General features: G+C 40.7%; 1 protein-coding gene and 1 non-coding gene across 7 annotated transcripts; both read right to left on the bottom strand.

Annotated features, from left to right (window-relative positions):
- Positions 1 to 2,212: 2,212 nt before the first annotated feature.
- TMCO5A (transmembrane and coiled-coil domains 5A) lies at positions 2,213 to 16,769 on the bottom strand. 6 transcript variants are annotated; one of them, XM_061430711.1, is made up of 12 exons: positions 16,661 to 16,768; positions 16,051 to 16,096; positions 14,900 to 15,049; positions 14,360 to 14,483; positions 13,624 to 13,674; positions 12,827 to 12,898; positions 10,887 to 10,943; positions 10,391 to 10,450; positions 9,897 to 9,961; positions 8,404 to 8,461; positions 6,403 to 6,443; positions 2,213 to 2,599 (listed from the first exon to the last, which is right to left on the bottom strand). In XM_061430711.1, the coding sequence occupies exons 2-12, from the start codon at positions 16,083 to 16,085 to the stop codon at positions 2,401 to 2,403; spliced, it is 912 nt and encodes a 303-aa protein (XP_061286695.1). In that variant the 5' UTR covers positions 16,086 to 16,096; positions 16,661 to 16,768; the 3' UTR covers positions 2,213 to 2,400. The 6 variants fall into 6 exon arrangements, with proteins under 6 accessions (XP_061286695.1, XP_061286696.1, XP_061286698.1 ...); XM_061430712.1 differs by having other exon boundaries at positions 16,009 to 16,095; positions 16,664 to 16,768; XM_061430714.1 differs by having other exon boundaries at positions 14,900 to 15,056; positions 16,051 to 16,095; positions 16,664 to 16,768.
- Positions 5,957 to 6,061, bottom strand: LOC133256310 (small nucleolar RNA U13). Its single transcript, XR_009739182.1, has one exon. It is a non-coding gene; the product is annotated as a small nucleolar RNA U13 (small nucleolar RNA).
- Positions 16,770 to 19,393: the final 2,624 nt, after the last annotated feature.

Here is a 19,393-nt window from a genome sequence, read left to right as displayed (position 1 = left end):
GGGTCTGCTGAGACATCTTAAGGCTTGTGGTAGAATGTTTCTCTTCTCAAGGGGCAGAAGTTGCAAAGTCTGGAAAGTGCTTGGAAGGGAAGTTATGCACCTTGAAGCCTTCTTTGGAGTGTGTCACTGAGCCCTTGTGTTTTGAGGGTTGAGTCTTCAGAACAACCTCCTGACCTCCAGATAGGTGGATTTCCTAAGAGTAGGCTCACTTCCCAGACTGCAGGGATGGAAGTAAGGCTGATGGTAGCAGAAACTGGAATCAATCTTAATCCTCTAGGAACTTAACCTTGGAAGTATGTCTGGATACTTGAAAGGAACAAGAAAGGTACAAAGTATGAAAGGTACAAGAGGTGCAGCTTGAGCTCTGGCACCAGATCCTAAGCATGGTCACCCTTGACACTGAAAAATGAGATGTAACTGTTAGCAAAATATACCATGTCAACAAGATTTTAGATTATATATATATAACCATGCATCCTAGGCTTCCCTTGTAGCTTAGTTGGTAAAGAATCTGCCTGCAATGCAGGAGACCTGGGTTCAATTCCTGGGTCAGGAAGATCCCCTGGAGAAGGAAATGGCAACCCACTCCAGTATTCTTGCCTGGAGAATCCCATGGACAAAGGAATCTAGCAGGTTACAAGAGTTGGACACGACTGAGTGACTAAGCACACAACCATACAACCTGGTTTGCTGAGACAGTCCTGTCTGATTTCTCTTGTCCTGACATAATTCTTAAGAGTATCCTTTCCTATTATCAGATATGTCTCCATTGAGATGATTAATTACTTAGTCAACCTGTGTAGGACACATTTCCAACAGTGACATCGTGTGGCCTTAAGAAGCAATGACAGTGAACCAAAGAGTTAAAGTTCATTCCCTGCTGGTGTGGAAGTCAGTGACCCCTTTGTGCTCTTGGACTTCAGAACTGTCAAGGCTCCTGATCATTTAGGAGGGTGGGGAAGTTCAAGAGGAAGCTTAAGTATATCCTGTCAGTAAGGCATGTACATGGTTCAACAATTAATTGGAAGTGGTGGCTCCATGGTAAAGAATCTGCCTGCAATGCAGGAGATACGAGTTTGATTCCGGGGTTGGGAAGATCCCCTGGAGGAGGAAATGGCAACCCACTCCAGTATTCTTGCCTAGAAAAATCCCATGAACAGAGGAGTCCGGTGGGCTACAGTCCATAGGGTTGCAAAGAGTCAGACATGACTGAAGCTACTGAGCACGACTTGACCATATTTAGGTTATCCCAAGTTTGTGAAGCAGTTAATATGCCATGCACTATTTACTTTATAGCATCCTTGCTTACTTCAGCTTTGGAGATCTGGGTTTTCACATATTTATATTGAGCTCTTTGCAATAGTTTATCTCAAATTATGATCTTGAAAAGCAATAGTTTTTACTGTTAGGAAGACACATGAAGTGAGCTACAGCTTTGAGTTTAATTGCCAAAGTTGTGTGTTTATGTGTAAGGCTAAAACTAGTGAATAAGTCAACGTCTGCTTTTGCCTCCAGTATCCTTTTCCCCTTCTCTGAAATTCAGTGCCCTGTTTCCTTTGGGAAACACATTCCATATAGCTTACATGGGGCTGATTCCTTATCTCTTTCTTGTCCCCTTGCCTACCTTGTTCCTTTCAAGAGGTTGGACATATGGTTCATGGATTTGTGCTTGACTAATTAGAGTATTCCCATCCATTTGGCTATACTGATTGTGTGACAGGGGTAGACAGTTGATCCCAACTAAGTCAGTTTATCTGAACTTTTCTGCTGGAGCTATTAGAAAAGATGGTTTCATTCTGCTAAGGATGCAACTCTTGTAATATGAGGCTTAGGCTGTTGGTACCATCTTCTTGCTAAATGGAAAATGCCCATTCAATGACAAGAGAGAGAGGTGAAGCTCCACTGACATTGCTTTCAACTTCTGGATCCAGCCATGCCTGGAGTCCCAGATTTTTAGTTCCATGAGGCAATACTTTTTTGTGTGCTATCAATTTATACATTAACTTAAACTAAGGCAATTTTTAACCAAAGAGTTCTAATATAAATAATGAACAATCTTCTGCTTTGCAGGGATCCAGTGTCTTAAATTTTTAAGATTCACCAGAAGAAGTGATCAACTCTAATTTTGTTCAGCATCTATGATATTATTCTAAGAATTGTCTACTCTATTTACTCTCTGGTTCTATTTAGCTTATGCACATAGCCACAGAAATCCATTGACAGAGCTCTTTACTGGACAAGGTTAATCTTGGAAAGACAGTGCAAGGTGGGATGGTAATGAAGTAGGCAAACCTCAAGGGAAAAACTGAAGAAAACCTCTTCCCTCCACAAGTTCTGCGTCTCCTAGTCTATGGCTCAGATGCTACTTGTCTTCTTTTGCTCAAGGATATTTCTTGGGGATCAGTGGGGCAACATGTCCTCTGTCTCAAGCGTGAGAGATGGAAAGAGGAAACATCTTAGCTTCCACAAGACGTTCCTGCTCAGTATCTTGGGCAATATGTTGACAAAGAGATCTGGATTTATGAAGCTTATATGGAACAACAAGTAGCCCAGCAGTCTGATGAGAAACAGGGTAGTGAAAAAGAAATATTGAAAAATCCTGGAAAGAGAAAGCCGAGAAACTGTTAACTAGAGGTTAGAAAACCTGGAACGAAACAGTCATACCTAAATGCATGTCTGATTCTTTGATATTCAAATGTCTCTACTCCTAACAACCCCTTTTAAAGGCAACCTCTTCCCCTCTGCTGGTCTGCCAGCTACTCTGTCTCTCATCACCATGTTTAATTATCTTTCAGCATTATCACTATTTAAAGGTATCTTGTTTTGTTTGTTTTTATTTTGGAAAATTGTTTTTGCTCCAATTTATGTTCTATTAGCAGGGTGTGTTTCTGCAGCTCCACAGCTTCTTCAACATCTGGTATTGTCAGATTTTAAAGCTTTTGCCCATCAAATGTGTATAAAGTAATATATCACTATGGTCTTAGCTTGCATTTCCCTGATGAATGATGGAGCTGAACATTTGTCCATATGTTTATTGGTCTTATGTGATTCCTCTTGCCTATTTATCTATTATGCTGTTTGGGCCTTTCTTATTAATTTGTAGGAAAACTTTGTATATTCTTGGTATCAGTCATTTGCCGTTGTGTATATTTGGAATATTTCCCCTCTAGTTTATAACTTTCACCTGCTTTAAGAACAAAAGTTTTTTTTTTCAAAATTTATTTTTAATAAAGTCTAATTTATCAACCTTTCCTTTAATTAGAATGAATGCTTTTTGTATCTTGTTTGAAAAGTCATTCTCTACCCCTAGGCCTAAAAGATACTATTTTCTATTAAATCTTTATGGTAGTTTAAAAATACGTCCACAAATTCTTTGTTACTCCTCCTTTTGAGAGCTTCCTTTCCATTGGAGTATGGAATAGACTTGAATGACTTGCTTCTACAGAACAGCATATCATGGAAGTGACAGCATGTGATTTCCTAGGCTATGTACTAAAAGCACTGAAGCTTCCTCCTTACTTTCAGGAGGAAGCCAGCTGTGAGTTTGCGAGGACACACAGGCAGTCTGCTGGAGAGGTCCTTGTTATGAGGAACTGAGACCTCCTGCCAACAACCAGCTGTGTGAGTAAGCTCCTTTGGAAATAGATCCCCTGGCTTCAGCCAGGCCTTCTAATGACTGTAATTTCAGCCAACATCTTAACTGCATCCTCATAACAGACCCTGAACTAGAACCACCCAGCTGAGTAGCTCACAGATTTCTGACGCACAGAAAATGTGAGTTGATAAAATGTTTGCTGTTTGCAGTCACTGAATTTGGGGTCAATTTGTTATGTAGCAATAGATGACTAATACTGAGTTTTATAAGCTTTTAAAAATTGACATTTACATCTTTAATTATCTGGGCTTGATTTTTGTTATACTATATAGTAGTGATTCAATCTTATTTTTTCTCATTTAGATAACCATTTTTTCCCCACCATATTTATTGAACAATCAATCCTTTCTTTCCCCTCTGACATATAATCCCTGCCATATATCAAGTTTCTGTACATACACTGTTTCTGAGCTCTTTGTTCTATTCCATTGGTTGACTTTTCTATTCCTGTCATAACACCACACCATCATAATTACTGTAGCTTCCTAGTAAGTCTTGATATCTCAAAGGACATGTTTCTCACTCCTTAACTCTCCTTTAAAATTGCCCAGGTCATTATTTGACCCTTTACTCTCCCATATATGCTATATTTTATTATCATTTTATTCAATTTCATGAAAAATCTTTTGGGGAGTTTGGAATTAAATTGATTTTATTCATTATTTGGAGACCATTGATATATTTATGATATTAAGGCCTGCTATCCATGATCTTAGTATTTTCTTCTTTCATTCATGTTACCTTTAATATTTCCTAATACATTGCTGTAAATTTCCTTATGGTACTCTTGATTTCTTTTTTAACTGATTAATTGTTTTGCACTTGTGGTTTTAATATGATTGACATGAGCAAGCCTCCCCTGTTTCCTTTGCTATATTACCCTCATCAAGGTGTGGCAGGCTACATTCTGCCCCACGACAAGTTCACTGTTCAACTCCAGTCACCAGTCAAAACAGCCCTTCCCCTCCAGTTTTCTGAAGTTTTCCTGTAGAGTTAATCTTGGTGACAAGATCCATTCTAGTACAGGATCTTGGTCAAAATGAGAATCAAAAGCTGTTTACCATCCTCTTCCCACCACTCTCCTCAATGTTGGATACCATATTCATGAGAAGGGTCTGGGGTGACATCTCTGGAAGGACATGCCTAGGGACAATCTCAGGAACAACCTTGCTTTCTTATTAGCACACATATACCAGTGTCCCAAGGATGTGGATCAGGACAAGAGGAAAGACTTTAGGCTGGACTTTAGGCTACTAACTTTTCTTTAGGCTACTAACTCTCTTTAAGGCAGACAATTTTTATCCTAGGAGTTCACGTGGGCAATTCCATGCTGGACACTGGTTTCTGAATTATTGGTGAAGGTGGCCTAGGAGTTCTAGGGAAAATTCTTCTGGTTGTTCTGGGAACATGCATTTAGGGATATTGGAATATGTAATACTTCACTTATCTGGTATGAAGGAGTATCCCTCTTAAGCAAATTTTCCAGACAATTGGAGCTGGACTTTAAGCACCAATAATTTTATGTTAACCATTTTGATGGGACTCTTTCTAAATCACATGTCATACCACTTTAACTTTATCTTTCTCTATGTGGTCATGTATGGATGTGAGAGTTGGACTGTGAAGAAGGCTGAGCACCAAAGAATTGATGCTTTTGAACTGTGGTGTTGGAGAAGACTCTTGAGAGTCCCTTGGACTGCAAGGAGATCCAACCAGTCCATTCTGAAGGAGATCAGCCCTGGGATTTCTTTGGAAGGAATGATGCTAAAGCTGAGACTCCAGTATTTTGGCCACCTCATGCGAAGAGTTGACTCATTGGAAAAGACTCTGATGCTGGGAGGGATTGGGGGCAGGAGGAGAAGGGGACAACAGAGGATGAGATGGCTGGATGGCATCACTGACTCGATGGACGTGAGTCTGAGTGAACTCCGGGAGTTTGTGATGGACAGGGAGGCCTGGCGTGCTGCGATTCATGGGGTCGCAAAGAGTCAGACACGACTGAGTGACTGAACTGAACCGAACTGATGCCTTCTTAAACATATTGAACGTAATTTGACCTTTTCTTAAAAATGAAAGGGCTTCGATACTAATTTTACTTTGCAATGACATTGATTCCCTAAGGGCTAATATTGACTCAGTTGTTTGAATTTTGATTTCTTATTTGTATTAAGATTTTTGAGCAGCTATTGTGTGCTGGATACTGTTAGGTGCTATCTCTTTTTCACAATCATTTTCTCTCCCTTTTATCTGTTGTTAGGCAGTGGTATCCTTGCATTTATAAATTCTCTCCCTATTTTTATTTTTCACATTAAGAGGTAGTATGCTGATGTAGCAAAGTTTGAGGGAGGCATATCTCACGCAATAGTATAAAAACCCAATTATCATGCTTATGAACCACAGAAGGATCTCGCCATTTCTAATCTACTGATGTTACTGGAAAGCCAGACACATCAAACTAGTTGAAAGTGTTAAAGGGAAAAAGGAGTAAGAAGAGACTTACCACATCTCTTCTAGGTAATAAGATTCCTGTTTCTAATTACTGCTAGGCCACTGACTTCTAATACTGGAAAGTTGAGATTGGTAATCACCTTCAGAGAAGGAAGTCATAACATTGACTGAGAAACGCAGTCATTGTTGACTTGACTCTGTGTGTGTGTGTGGTTGTGTGGCTAGACTTTGCTCTCTGCCAGAGTAGCTAAGTAGAACTCCTAATTTTCTGGGAAGTTTACTCAACGATATTTACTTACCTTTTACAGAACCCTGCTTTCTTCTTTTGGAGAGAGTTATCCTAGGAGAAGAAAGGACAGTGATAAATAAACAATATCTGGAGGCTATTATCACTGCCAAATAATATTCATTGAGCTGTTAATTAAATGTTATTTTAGATAAAATTTTACAGATTTTTTTCATATGCATAAGGAGATGAAATTTTCAAAGCCAGATATATATGTGTATCTATGGATGTGTGTATATGCACCCAGTCCTTCAGTCATGTCTGACTCTTTGTGACCCCGTGGACTGCAGCCCGCCAGTCTCTCTGTGCATGGGATTTTTCAGGCAAGGATACAGGAGTGGGTTGCCATTTCCTCCTCCAGGGGATCTTCCTGACCCAGGGATTGAATTTGTGTCTCCTGCATTGGCAGGTGGATTCTTTACCACTGAGCCACCTGGGAAACCCATATAAATATATACACGGTACACATATATATGTAACTGCATCACCTTTTAATATTCTGATAAGAAAGAAGACATAGAAAGGGAAGGTCATACAGCTAGTAAGTGGCAGGACCAGGCCTGGATCCCAGATCCTCTGAGTCTACTTTCTGGGCTCTCTCAACTATAAGGGTATAGTTGAGATTAGCCAGTGACTCTTTGAGAAGTTTGTAGGCTATACAAACCACACAGACATATTCTAGAGATAAAACTTGAAAGATATAAAAATGTAAAGATGAGGATATACTCTGGATTTCTATGACATTTCTCTTCCAAATGTTTTCTCAGTTATTTTCCTTTTAACTTCCTTGTGAGATAAAAAGGAAGAGAAATTATGATCACATTTTAAAACTGTGGAAATGAGGCTTGCAGAACTGGAATTAGAAAGTAGCTTTCTGGGTTACACATTTGATTCTATAGCTTGAGTGAGATGAAGTGGCATGCTAGCTGGTCACCTGCTCAGGTAGCCTCTCCACAGGGATTGCTCAAACCTCATAGGTAATTGAACCATCTCATGGTACTCTCATAATCTTGATGAATACACCCTGTTGTTTCTCTGATAGGTGGCCACAAGGAATAATTTAATGAGCCACTGGGATTAGATGATGGGACACATTGGGGAGCATGCCAAGCTTGGTTCTAGAGAGGTGGATTTCATTTATTTCAGGAGTTTTGCTTGCTGAATGGAATATATAAACTTGGGACCAGAATAACCTGTTCAGAACAGTGAGAACTACAGTCATACAGTCTAATAAATATTCAAACATCTGGAGGACTTTAGGGATAATAGTCAATTGTTGATATGTGCTTTTAAAGAAGAGATGACTTCTCCTTTCTATGATTATAAAGACTGTATATCTCAACAATATAAAATTCTGGATTAATGTCAGCCTTGGTTCTAAAGGAAATATAAATTACAACTCAAGTCCAGTAAGATTTATCTATGTACTTGCTGCCATAAGACACCAAACAGGCCCAGAGGTTTGGTGCTCTATGTCCACATCGGTTTCCTTCAGACCTTTGCATATGTGCTGGTAACATCATGATGTTAAAGACATACAAACATGGAAGCTGTGTCATAAAGAAACAATTGCTTCCTATGTTTTCACTCATAGGCCAACTCTAGCTAGACGGTGATAGATGCCCTTGGCATTCTGTGCAGTGAAAGATTCAGGACCATGCTGGGATCATCAGGAAAGAGTGCTGTGATTGGTGCAGAGCAGTGGTATATATATTGGCCTTTTGTCCATAGAGTGCATCCTCAGCTACTGTTCCTTCTTGCTTCCATTCTAAACTCTCTCTGCTCTTGGACTGGTTTCTTTGAGAGCACATCATTTGCATGACTGTAGGAGGGAAAACAGTTGTTCCTAGTGTCCTCTTGGTTTAAGGTTGAAATGCTTTGAAATTACATCTAGTACTGTTCTTGGAAAATGCACCTGGGAAGATTGTTAGATGTTTGGTGGCTTATAGCGATTTTGGAAACTCCTTTGAAAAGCAATGATGCTGAAGAAGCTAAAGATGGAGTGGGTACTTACCTTGTTATTTTGGCTGTTATACTCTCTGCTTGTGGAGTTCATGCACATAACTTTTGACCTAGGGATAAAAGAACCAAGACAGAGGTTGGATAAATTACACACGGAGATTCATACTATATGGTGGTTATTTTAAAATAGTTTTATGGTCTAACGCTATGTTGTCCACTATTGTAGCCATTTGCTACATGCAGCTATTTAAATTAATTAAAAAATAATTTCCTCAGTCATATTACTTGTTTTTCAAGTACTCAGTAAATGGCTTAGTGGATACTTAACAGATAGCATAAAAATTTTTGTTGAATAGTCTTGGTTTAGAAACTTAGCTTAGCAGTCAAGCCATACCTAGTACTCAGGAAGGATTTTGGGAGACTTGAAGGTGTCCTTTAAGGGTGAGAGCCTCCAGGTCCCGGTGCCTTGGACACCAGGCCACCATGTGTGCCTGCTTAGTTAGAGGCTTTATGCAGTTTGGGTCTCTTTCTCTTCATCCTAAGATTCCAAAATATTTAATAAATAGAGATACTTCTTGATTGAATTAAGATTTAACTTCTAAAGAGGGTCAAAAAATTGAAGTTTTTGATTTAAACTAAAGAATTTAAGTGTCTCCCAGGTAGCTCAGTGGTTAAGAATCTACCTGCCAATGCAGGAGACATAGGTTTGATCCCTGGGCTGGGAAGATACCCTGGAGGAGGAAATGGAAATCCACTTCAGTATTCTTGCCTGGGAAATCCCATGAACAGAGGGACCTGGAGGGCTACAGTCTATAGAATCTCAGAAGAGTCGGACACAACTTAGCGACTAAACGACCACTGCAAAAGAGTTGAACTCTTCTGACAAACTCAAGGCATCTTTTTTTTGGGGTGGGGGAGGCTTTTCTTTTATTTATGTTTAATATAGTAGAATAGTATACAGTTTGAGTTTCATAATATGATAGTCTTTGCAGGTGTTTGGAGGTTAATGTCATGCCTATCCCATATGGTTTAATTTCTTTATATTTGGGGTAAGTGAAGATGGTATTATTATAAGGCCTTTTCTGTGAAATATAAGGCATGCTCTGCTTATCAAGGTGCCTGACCTCTAGTCCTTTTTAAGGCACATGTTTCTGGCCTTAATATAAACCCAAATAATTGGTAATATGATAAAGTTAGGAAGGGAAATGCATTTCTAGAGTCTTTTAAGAAAGCTGGGAAAAGGACCTGCATTTTAGATTTGGTTTATTATAATCATATTGTGTATACACTTGAAAATGGTGCTGTTAAAAAAAATTGTGTATTTATATAATAACAGTATAAGAATTCATTTATCTTGCCTTAAAAAAAAATAAAGTTGGTGTAGTGTAGGGGGAGTTGACCTGATCACTATGGAGGGGAAAGATATGTGGTGTCAGGGCTTATGCAATTCCAAATTGGAATTAGTCAGAGAGATGTTTGCTCTGACCCAGGCTGAGATGGAGTTACCACTAAAACCAGGATGTTCCTTTGTTTGCTAAAGCTCACACTTCTCTCTCAAGGAACCGAGTTTCTAGTTCTTCTTGTATTTTCTTCAAAGTTTCCTGGTACTTCTTCAAAGAGAAATAAAGGAAAGCACAGTTACTAATTAAAGCCCTGTGCTTTTCCTAATCATAATAAACACACATTATTACATCATAACATAAATGTTTGATGTTCCCACTGCCACTTTTCCTCCTTCCTAGCCTTCACTCCATCAGTACTGATCTCTCACTACGTTTCACCATTGGACAGGCCCCTGGGAATAATTGGGGTTATAAATAGTACAAGTGCTCATCATTAAGTTAAAGGCACTAGGGGCTGGGAGACGAGGCAAGTAAAAGAATGATATTGGTGGTGGAGTGTCAAAGACTTTAAAGTCCCTTTGGAGTGACACCTTGAAGAGTTAAAATTATTCCAGGTGGTCTTTGCTGAAAAACCTATTTCCATTTCACTGTGTACCTGAACAAACCCTTTGCTAGCTATTTACTGAGAGGCTGTACCTTTATGCAGAGAGCTTGATCTTCACAGAGCTGGGCCACGAATGCATAGTCTTCTATTACCTGGGAAGCAAAATTTATTAGTCTTAAATTTTCTCAGGGAATTTCTACAAGAACAATAGTATACTTGTTTCCTCCTGTGTACAAGACCCTAAATGTAGGCTTCTAGTTTTTCTAAATATGTTTTTTGTACATATAAACTCATTTTCTGAGGATATGTTTTATAGTCCCATGGGGATTATTTGGGGACAGTTGGGAGAAGAATAGATACTAATTTGTGGGAAATAGACATTATGGAATGTATCCTGTAGAAATGTTAAATAGTAGGTAACCTAGAATACTGTATTCATCCTCCTTTCCTTCTTCTCCTCCTGATCCCATGTAGTTTTAGAAGTAGAACATTATTAAAACTCAATCATCTGAAGAATGTGTTAGATTGTTGGACCAAGAATCACATTTCCCTTCCTTTGGGAGAAGAAACATTGAAGTTTGTGGTTACCTTGGCCAGCTCCTTCTCTTGGTCTGCACAGGAGGATTCCAGTTGTTGTAACTTAACCTATAGACAGGAAAGGAGGCTGGTAACTCAGCAAGGCAAAAACAGAATTTCATTCTGAAATGCTATCACAAAGTTTATCTCACAGGTGGTTGAAGTGCGTCAGGCACATTTCAGATATCTCTTTGTTGGAGAGCAGTCAAACCATCCTGTCAGCTGCCTGGTGAATCCACTGAGCATTCATCAGTGCTCCCTTTGCCCTTAAACTTCAATTCTTAGCTTCCTTCTTCCTTAGCTATTTCTCTTAGAAAAAATCACTCTTGAAAACGTCACTATTCCCTTTGCATTTATATATTCATTACTCCTTTTTTCCTCCCTGTATTCCTCTTTTCCTTCCTTGAATATTTGATGAAAGCCATTTTGTATCGGCCACTCTACTGGAATGACAGGGAAAGGGCAAGGGGAGTACTGAGGATACAGTGATGAGCAGGATTGATAGGCTCTCTGCCTCACAGAGTTGACATTCTAGGTGGGGGACATAACAAATAAGTCAACCTGATAATGATAAGTGCTGTGAAAGAAATAAAAGCACAGAAATGTGCTGAGAGTGAGTGATGGAGTAAGAGCTATTATAGGTGGTTTGTGAAGGCCTCTTTGATGATACTTGAGTTGAAGTCTAAATGATAAATATTAGCCAAATGGAGATCTGGAGGAAATATGTTCCATGCAGAGGTTACAACAAGGGCCAAGACTGTGAACTTTGGTGTGGATGAGGAAGTTATGTGGCTGTCCATACGGTCGCAAAGAGTCAGACACAACTGAAGCGACTTAGCACGCATGTAATCACCTTACTTAGCAGGTAAAACTCACTATTCTTTTCCTAGACTGGATCCCATGACAGGATATGTAAATTTCCCAGCATACAGTAGATTTACAGATCCTAGCTCTGTCTCTCGGAGAAGGCAATGACAACCCACTCCAGTACTCTTCCTGGAAAATCCCATGGACAGAGGAGCCTGGTGGGCTGCAGTCCATGGGGTCACTAAGAGTCGGGCACAACTGAATGACTTCACTTTCACGCATTGGAGAAGGAAATGGAAACCCACTCCAGTATTCTTGCCTGGAGAATCCCAGGGACAGAAGAGCCTAGTGGCTGCTGTCTCTGGGGTTGCACAGAGTTGGACATGACTGAAGTGACTTAGCAGCAGCAGTATCAGCAGCTCTGTCTCTATGAATTCATACACATATCTTGCTGCTGCTGCTGCTGCGTCGCTTCAGTCGTGTCCGATTCTGTGCGACCCCGTAGATGGCAGCCCACCCCCGTCCCTGGGATTCTCCAGGCAAGAACACTGGAGTGGGTTGCCATTTCCTTCTCCAATGCATGAAAGTGAAAAGTGAAAGTGAAGTCGCTCAGTTGTGTCCGACTCTTAGTGACCCCATGGACTGCAGCCTATCAGGCCCTTCCATCCATGGATTTTCCAGGCAAGAGTACTGGAGTGGGGTGCCATTGCTTAGCCAGACTCAAATAGTCACTTTAAAATTATGTGATTTCAGGTTTTAGCAGTCCAGAAAAGGGAAAGAATAGTTTATATACACAATTTCACTCAATTTTCAAACTGAGGTTGGGAGGGACTGATTAAATTGCCCTTCATATACCACACGAAGTACTGGGGCCAGGATTTAAATTAGGGACTTCAGCTGCCTCCAGTGTTAAATATGTATTTGTGTTTATGCTCTTCCTCATGGAAGAAAGAACAAAATATATGGCTTCAGAGCAAAATTCCTGACTAAGAGCAGAGGAAAATTCAGCACTCAATGGCCCAGGCTTATGCCTGACATGGGTAAAACTACAAAGAATTTATCTCAACTTTGACAGTTGTTTCAACTTGAAGGCTTGTTTCCTGTTCACATAGTCCAAACCCATTCAAGATTGCTTTTCCATTTACCTTTGACTCTTCTGGGGTTCCCTTTAGATTGTCTTGTTCACACTTTGTTGCTTTTTGAGATTTCCTTGTAAGCTACAGTTTCAAATTAAAAAATTCAATTACAAACAAAAAATACATCCTCCCCCCCAAAAAGACAAAGATATTCTCTGGTGTGTGTGGGCTGGTAATTTGGCCTTGATAAAAGCTGTCAGGAGATGGTCCTTTGGTGGATACTCGGTACCCTTGAAAACATTTTTATTCTGCTTCCAATTTCTTCCCACTAGTCTTGGTCATCAAAGCTAGATCTGCTCAAGACAGGGGTACTTTTCCAAACTCCTAATCCATGCTGGGTTACTCAGGGCTGCAGACCTGGGTCAGAAAGCACAATAAACATAGGAAGCCCACTGTATTCTGAGCAGGAGTTAAGATAAAGGGAATGTCTAGATGAAAAAAAGGGAATCCTTAAGAATTAAATATTTTTAAAAGTCTCTGTTGAAAGTAAAATTAATTCTCACTACAAAGTTGCCAGCCAATCACTTCCAAAATGTCTACTGGAATCCTTTTCCTTATAATGCAATGAAGAACCCATCATATCGCTGAATATCCTGAATACCCCACCCATTTCTTTCATCTGATACTTGTAGGGAAGATCTGTGGAATTTATTTATGTTATCGGGCTAAGTCTCAGGAGAGTCGTTCCCACCCCAGCACAGGCTGGTCTGACATGTGGAATCCCCTATGATCACTTTTGCTCCCTTGCCTCTCTGATGACTGTGCGTGCAGCGGGAACACTGGGGAACACAAGAGCCCTATCCCACCTGTCTTTCAAGTTCTGCTATGCTGTGGACCAGGGTCTCATTCTTCCTTTCCTGTTGAGAGAAAGAAGCAGAGTGTAAGTGGGCATGTGCACATCATCATCTGTTTTCTTTTTTTTCCAGTTGATTGTTCTCCATTTCACTCCAGTGATTTTTCCTGCAAGAACTCTATCTTACTGCATAATGTCAGGTTAGGAATCTGTGGTTTGATCTCAATATATACGTGCCAACTTACCAGGGACAGAGATGCCCACACACATGGCTTTCTTGTACTAAATATTACCTAAGAAACCCTAACCTCCACACATTCCTTTCCAAGCATGGTCACATCCTGCCACGACTTTTGAGTTGACTACACAGTGTATGTAAAAAGGAGAGACTGTCTCATTCTTTGGAAGGACTGACAGTAAAACTGAAGCTCCAATACTGTGGCCCCCTGATGTTAAGAGATGACTCATTGGAAAAGACGTTGATGCTGGGAAAGATTAAGGGCAAGGGGAGTAGGGGGCAACAGAGGATGGGATGGTTGCATGGAATCACCAACTCAATGGACATGAGTCTGGGCAAACTCCTGGAGATAGTGAAGGACAGGGAAGCCTGGAGTGCTGCAGTTCATGGAGTCAAAAAGAATCAGACATGACTGAGCAACTCGACAACAACAGCAACTTATCTGACGGTTGATGAGAGACAGGATGATGAATATAACCTGTTGAATAGCACTTCCCAGTTTCTTGCTCACCAGTCTGGCAGTTTCTTCTTCCATCTCCTGCAAGGCTCTTTCCCTTTCCATCGTGGTGCTGTTCTCCTTCTCCAACTCCTCATCCTCTGCCAGGTCTCTGGTCTGAGTGATCTCATTTTCCAACCTGGATGACACAAGCACACAGTAAGGAACTCAGTTTCAAAACTGATAAAACACGTATATCAGTTTCAAGGGTACCTCAGTGACCATAAATATGAATCTCAAGTTGGAAGCCCTTCTTTCCTGGATTCTTAGACTCAGAATTACTTTCAAAGCAGGAAAAGTAAGATTCCTCTAATTCCCAAGTCAAATACCTCAATGTTCTTTCAACTCAGGTAAATATCACCCAATTTTTTAGGAATCTCCTTGAAACTTGCCGTAGTTCAGGTTTGAGCTGTAGAGAAATGCCGAAGAATGAAGGAGAAACTTTGCTGTACAAGATTTAGATATCTAGAACAAACTGGAAAATTCAATTTTGTCTCTTTTTTCCCATCCCATCCTCTGGACTGAGTACTTTCCACATGGAACCCCAACACTCACCTCTGAATCTCATCTTCTTTCTTGTGGATTTTGACAAGAAGGTCCTGATTTGCTTCATCTATTCTCTGCATATCCCTTTCAAGGTCCATATTCAAACTGTTAATGTTCTTCTTTGACTGGGCCAATCTTAAGATTTCCACTTTCTCTGACCTATAGACTCAGTCCCCAAAATGAACAAGGGCCAGTTATTTTAAGGTCAGTAATCTTTGGACTAAAGGGCATATCTAAAAGGCATTAAATTCATTAACCTGGCTGTTTCTGGGAACATAGTTTTCCATTTTCATTCTTAGGAAATTATATTTCTTAATCATGCTCTACAATTTGTTTCAGTAAGTCTCAATTCGGTTAGGGAGGTTTTTCTTGGCTTTCTCAGCCAAAGTGTTTGATATACTAGTGCACCTCTACTTTGGTTCCAGGAGAAGTCTTGCTTCCTTAAACAGCCCTCTGCACTGGTTTCTCAGACAAATTGTTCACAGAATCTGCTCATGCAATCCACTTTTATTGAGTACTTTTATCCAGGTAGCTGGCACATTCCTAATGATTGGGCCCGGCCTCATGCAGAGGCACAAGTGATTTCCACTGGCAGGGAGGGCTTTAGTCTTTCCCTTCCTCCTTATCTCAAAACTTCTGCCCCAGTGCCTGCTACAAAGCTTGAAAATGTACCATGACAATCACTCCATTAAGTTAACAGATGTGATCCATGCATACGCTTTCAAGAATGCAAACATCTTTTTGAAGTAAATTTGAATAAAATAAAGGTTAACACTAGAGTGGTCTAGAAAGGGTACCTGGCACATGGGAAGCTCTCAGTAAACTTTTCTTTTTCTTATATCAGTTAAGTAGTTTGCTTTTTAAATAATTAGCCACAAACAAGTTAGTGAGGCAGAGAGATTTTTGAGTAAGAATGAGGGATGATTTTGGAAAAGATAGTCCTACCTTGGAAGGACTTTACAATAACTATCGCTTAGAAGGGAACATTTATAAACGCTACCCTTCAGGAGGGCACAAAGTGCTTGGGGTGGAATGCAGTGGGGGATGATTAGATAGTAGATGGAGAGAGAGAAGACTAGGACATGAAGGAAGACATCAACAGCGGGCCTTCTTCATACCTTGGTCCTTGCATGTGGCTTTGTATAATTATGATTACTTACTCATAATCTAGTTGATCTTCCTTTTGTTCTTCCATTGTAGATTTTTCTGAAATATCACAGAGATGTATCTAATGAACTGGGGAAATGGGTCCATTTATGAAATAGAGTAACTAGCTTAGAGCCCCCAAATACAGAAACAAAATTAACTGGTTTCTTCCCACCAACTTCATGTTTTGGCCGTGACAAAATTCAGCCTTTTAGTTTTCTGCTCATGATCTGATTATGCCTCAGTAAGGAGGCAGTGAGGATACAGTATGTACTTGATATTTCAGCATATATCCTGCTACAGATATATTCAGAGATAGTTCACCTACACAAAATCCTTTGGAATTTATATGCTGCAATAAGAATCAATAGTTATCAATTGTTCTTAAGTCCCTTTCTGCTCCAGGCCCAGTAGCTTTCTTAAAGAGCTCATGGACATGGGTGTAGGTGTATAACTTCTCTGAAAAGTAATCTCTGCGCTCTCTAGCCTGGTGTCTGTAAGAGTCTCCAGATATTAAGATCTTAGTATTAAATAGGTCTCAGTAAAACCAAGCAGAAGTAAATAATTTGGCTTGCTGTGCCTCCTTGGTTTCCCCTTTATCTCCATTTCTTCCGTAAACTCCACCTCCCTTCTGATGTGTATGGTCTTCCTGCTTCTGCCCTAGGCAGTTAGCTGCTGAAGCGTCAAATCTTTCCCCAGTGGAACTGTGCAATAGATTCTCAGAACCTTCATGACTCTGCTGTTGACACGGGGAGGGCGGAGCAGCATGTCACAGTGGTTTGGGTGGCAACGGTTTCTCACCATCTATGGAGACTTAAGAACCTAGCTGGGTGTGTGTGTTTCATGGCCATGTCTTCCCTTTGGCAGCAATAGTTGAATGGATCTGATTTCTCGGCCATATGAATGGGGTAGCCCCTGTTTTTTACTTCTCTGGTAGATTGTGCTCTCTCACTGCCCAAGTGTAACTAATATAGAAAGTCTGAGTCCTAAGGCCAGCGGTCTAATCCCATCATGTAGCCAGCTAACTACTCATTCATTTGACAAACACTGAAGCTGTTGAAGGAGCCCCTTTGTATTCCAGGCACTGTTCTAAGCATTAGAGAGACAGAGTACACTAAACAGTCAAGACACTTGCCCTCATGGAGTTTACATTCTAGGGCAGGGGTCCCCAACCTCTGGGATGTAATGCCTGACGATCTGAGGTAGAGCTGATGTAATAATAATAGGAATAAAGTGCACAATAAATGTAATGCCTTGAATCATCCTGAAACCATTTGCCCCACCCTTGTCCGTAGAAAAATTGTCTTCTATGAACTGGTTCCTGGTATCAGAAGTTTTGGGGACTGCTGTTCTAGGACAGGTGTTGGGGGGGTAATAACACACACAAACAACAAATAACACAAACAAAATAAATGAGTCAAGGAATTTTATTTGGTATGACAAAAGAGAAGAGTGCTGGAAGGAAACATAACTGGGTGAAGGGGATGAAGGATTGTAGTGTGTTTATGTGTGTGGGAGGAAAGCGGTTGCAGTTGTAAATAGGGTGGAGCAGCTGAGCACCCCTAGACCTGGAAGTGTGGATGCAGCTGCATTAAGAGGGCTAGTGAATGGGAGACCTTAGGTTGTGCTGGAGTGGACACAGAACCCAGAGACCCGACATGGGCAATAGCAAAGGTCATGGTCATTAGGAGCATGGGCCAGCATGCATCCTGAAAGACCAGCAGACCCAAGAGCAACAAGCAGAGGTATGAAGACCCAAAGCTCCCCCTTCAATCCACCTCAAGGATACACAGCTTTCCCCTGCACCTGCCAGTCTCCAGGGAAAGAAGAGAGCTCTACAGAAGAATCTCCCTAGACTGAGAAATTACCTGAAAGAGATTTTTAACCAGGAAAAGTCTATGGTATCTTGAATTGGTCCCATTGAGTCTTTTCTGCCAACTTAAGGAGTCAGAGCTAAAGGGGAAGATAAGATCATTTGCAGAATATAAAGAATATAACTCTGCACACCTGGGTATGTACATTTTGACCAGATTCTGCACCATTTGTAACTGTGTGTGTGTGAATCATGGAAACATAGGAAGTTTTGGATCTCGACTTAATAAGGACCACATTGAGTTGATTTGTGGGCCAGAGTGACTTCTTAACATACTGTAGTTTCTAATAAACTATTTGTAAAATTAATGGCCTCTGATGACCCCCATTACCATCTCCCTTCTTCCTGAAAGAAGGCATTTCGTTGCTTTATGAAGCTGTACACAGAAGAGTAATTAAGTAACAATTCAGGCCAATGGCCTCTCCCAGGGATTAATGGTAGAGAGAGTTCATTAACCCCAGCTAGTTATGGCTTCTCCAGGAAATGCCCTGGACCAAGGTTATTGTAACTATTAATGGATTGGATAGGGACTTTGACTGAGATAAAAATAAAGCTCTATCTCCTTCCTGGGGAGCTTTTCTCCTTGAGGGGTTACCAAAGGCAAGCCTGTAGAAGCAACAGAACCCCAAGCTTGGGGCCCGTGTGGGATGAGGACAACAGATTGCTATAGGGAGAACTGCTAAATTAAGGTAAAAACAGAGCCTTGGGGGCAAATTAAGGTCCTTGGTATAATTCTTGCTCTTTAGGAGGTGGCTTGATTAACGCCTCGTGCAGCTTTAGGGCAGCAGTTATCACCTTGCTAACGTTTCTGTGCTGTGCCCTGCCCCATGCAGAAGAGCTGCTGAGAGACATGTGAGGTTTGCTGCATTGCTGTTAGAAATGCAGTGGCCTTTGTGTGGAAGTCTGTTGTGAAAACACGTGCTCTTTTCCATTCTGGGCACTCAGGCTCTGTGTGCTGGGTCTCACCCTTCTGCCACAGGGAGTCTGACCAGCTGCCTGAAAGTCCTGAATGGAGCTGCCCGGACTCTCCCTGGCCCTTCCTGCTGCTTCACAGGGATGGATAGCTTTTCCTTCTGTTCACCTCACTTGTCCTCACTTTTACTATGGCAAAATATTTGGATATGTCTTATAAATGAGCTTGGTTTTGAAGCTCATATCCAGGCAAGGCTCTAGAATCCCATTTTAGATCATTCATTATTTTTTTAATACAGAATCAAGTATGCTATTTTCCTTAAGTCCTTACTTACTTTTAATGGCTATTTCCACTAACAGTGCTAATATCCGAAATATACAAAGAACTTATACAACTCGGTATCAACCCCCTTCCCAAACAATCCAATTGAAAAATAGGCAGAAGAAGGAGGCACAAAGATGCCCAGCAGTCTCGTGAAAAGATGCTCAACATCATTAATCATCAGGGAAATGCAAGTCAAAACCATAATGAGATACCATCTCACACCTGTCAGGATGGCTATTAACAAAAA

The sequence above is a fragment of the Bos javanicus genome, chromosome 10, assembly GCF_032452875.1.
Source record: "Bos javanicus breed banteng chromosome 10, ARS-OSU_banteng_1.0, whole genome shotgun sequence".
In the NCBI taxonomy this organism is placed as follows: domain Eukaryota; kingdom Metazoa; phylum Chordata; class Mammalia; order Artiodactyla; family Bovidae; genus Bos; species Bos javanicus.
This window is presented reverse-complemented; position numbering and strand designations above follow the sequence as displayed.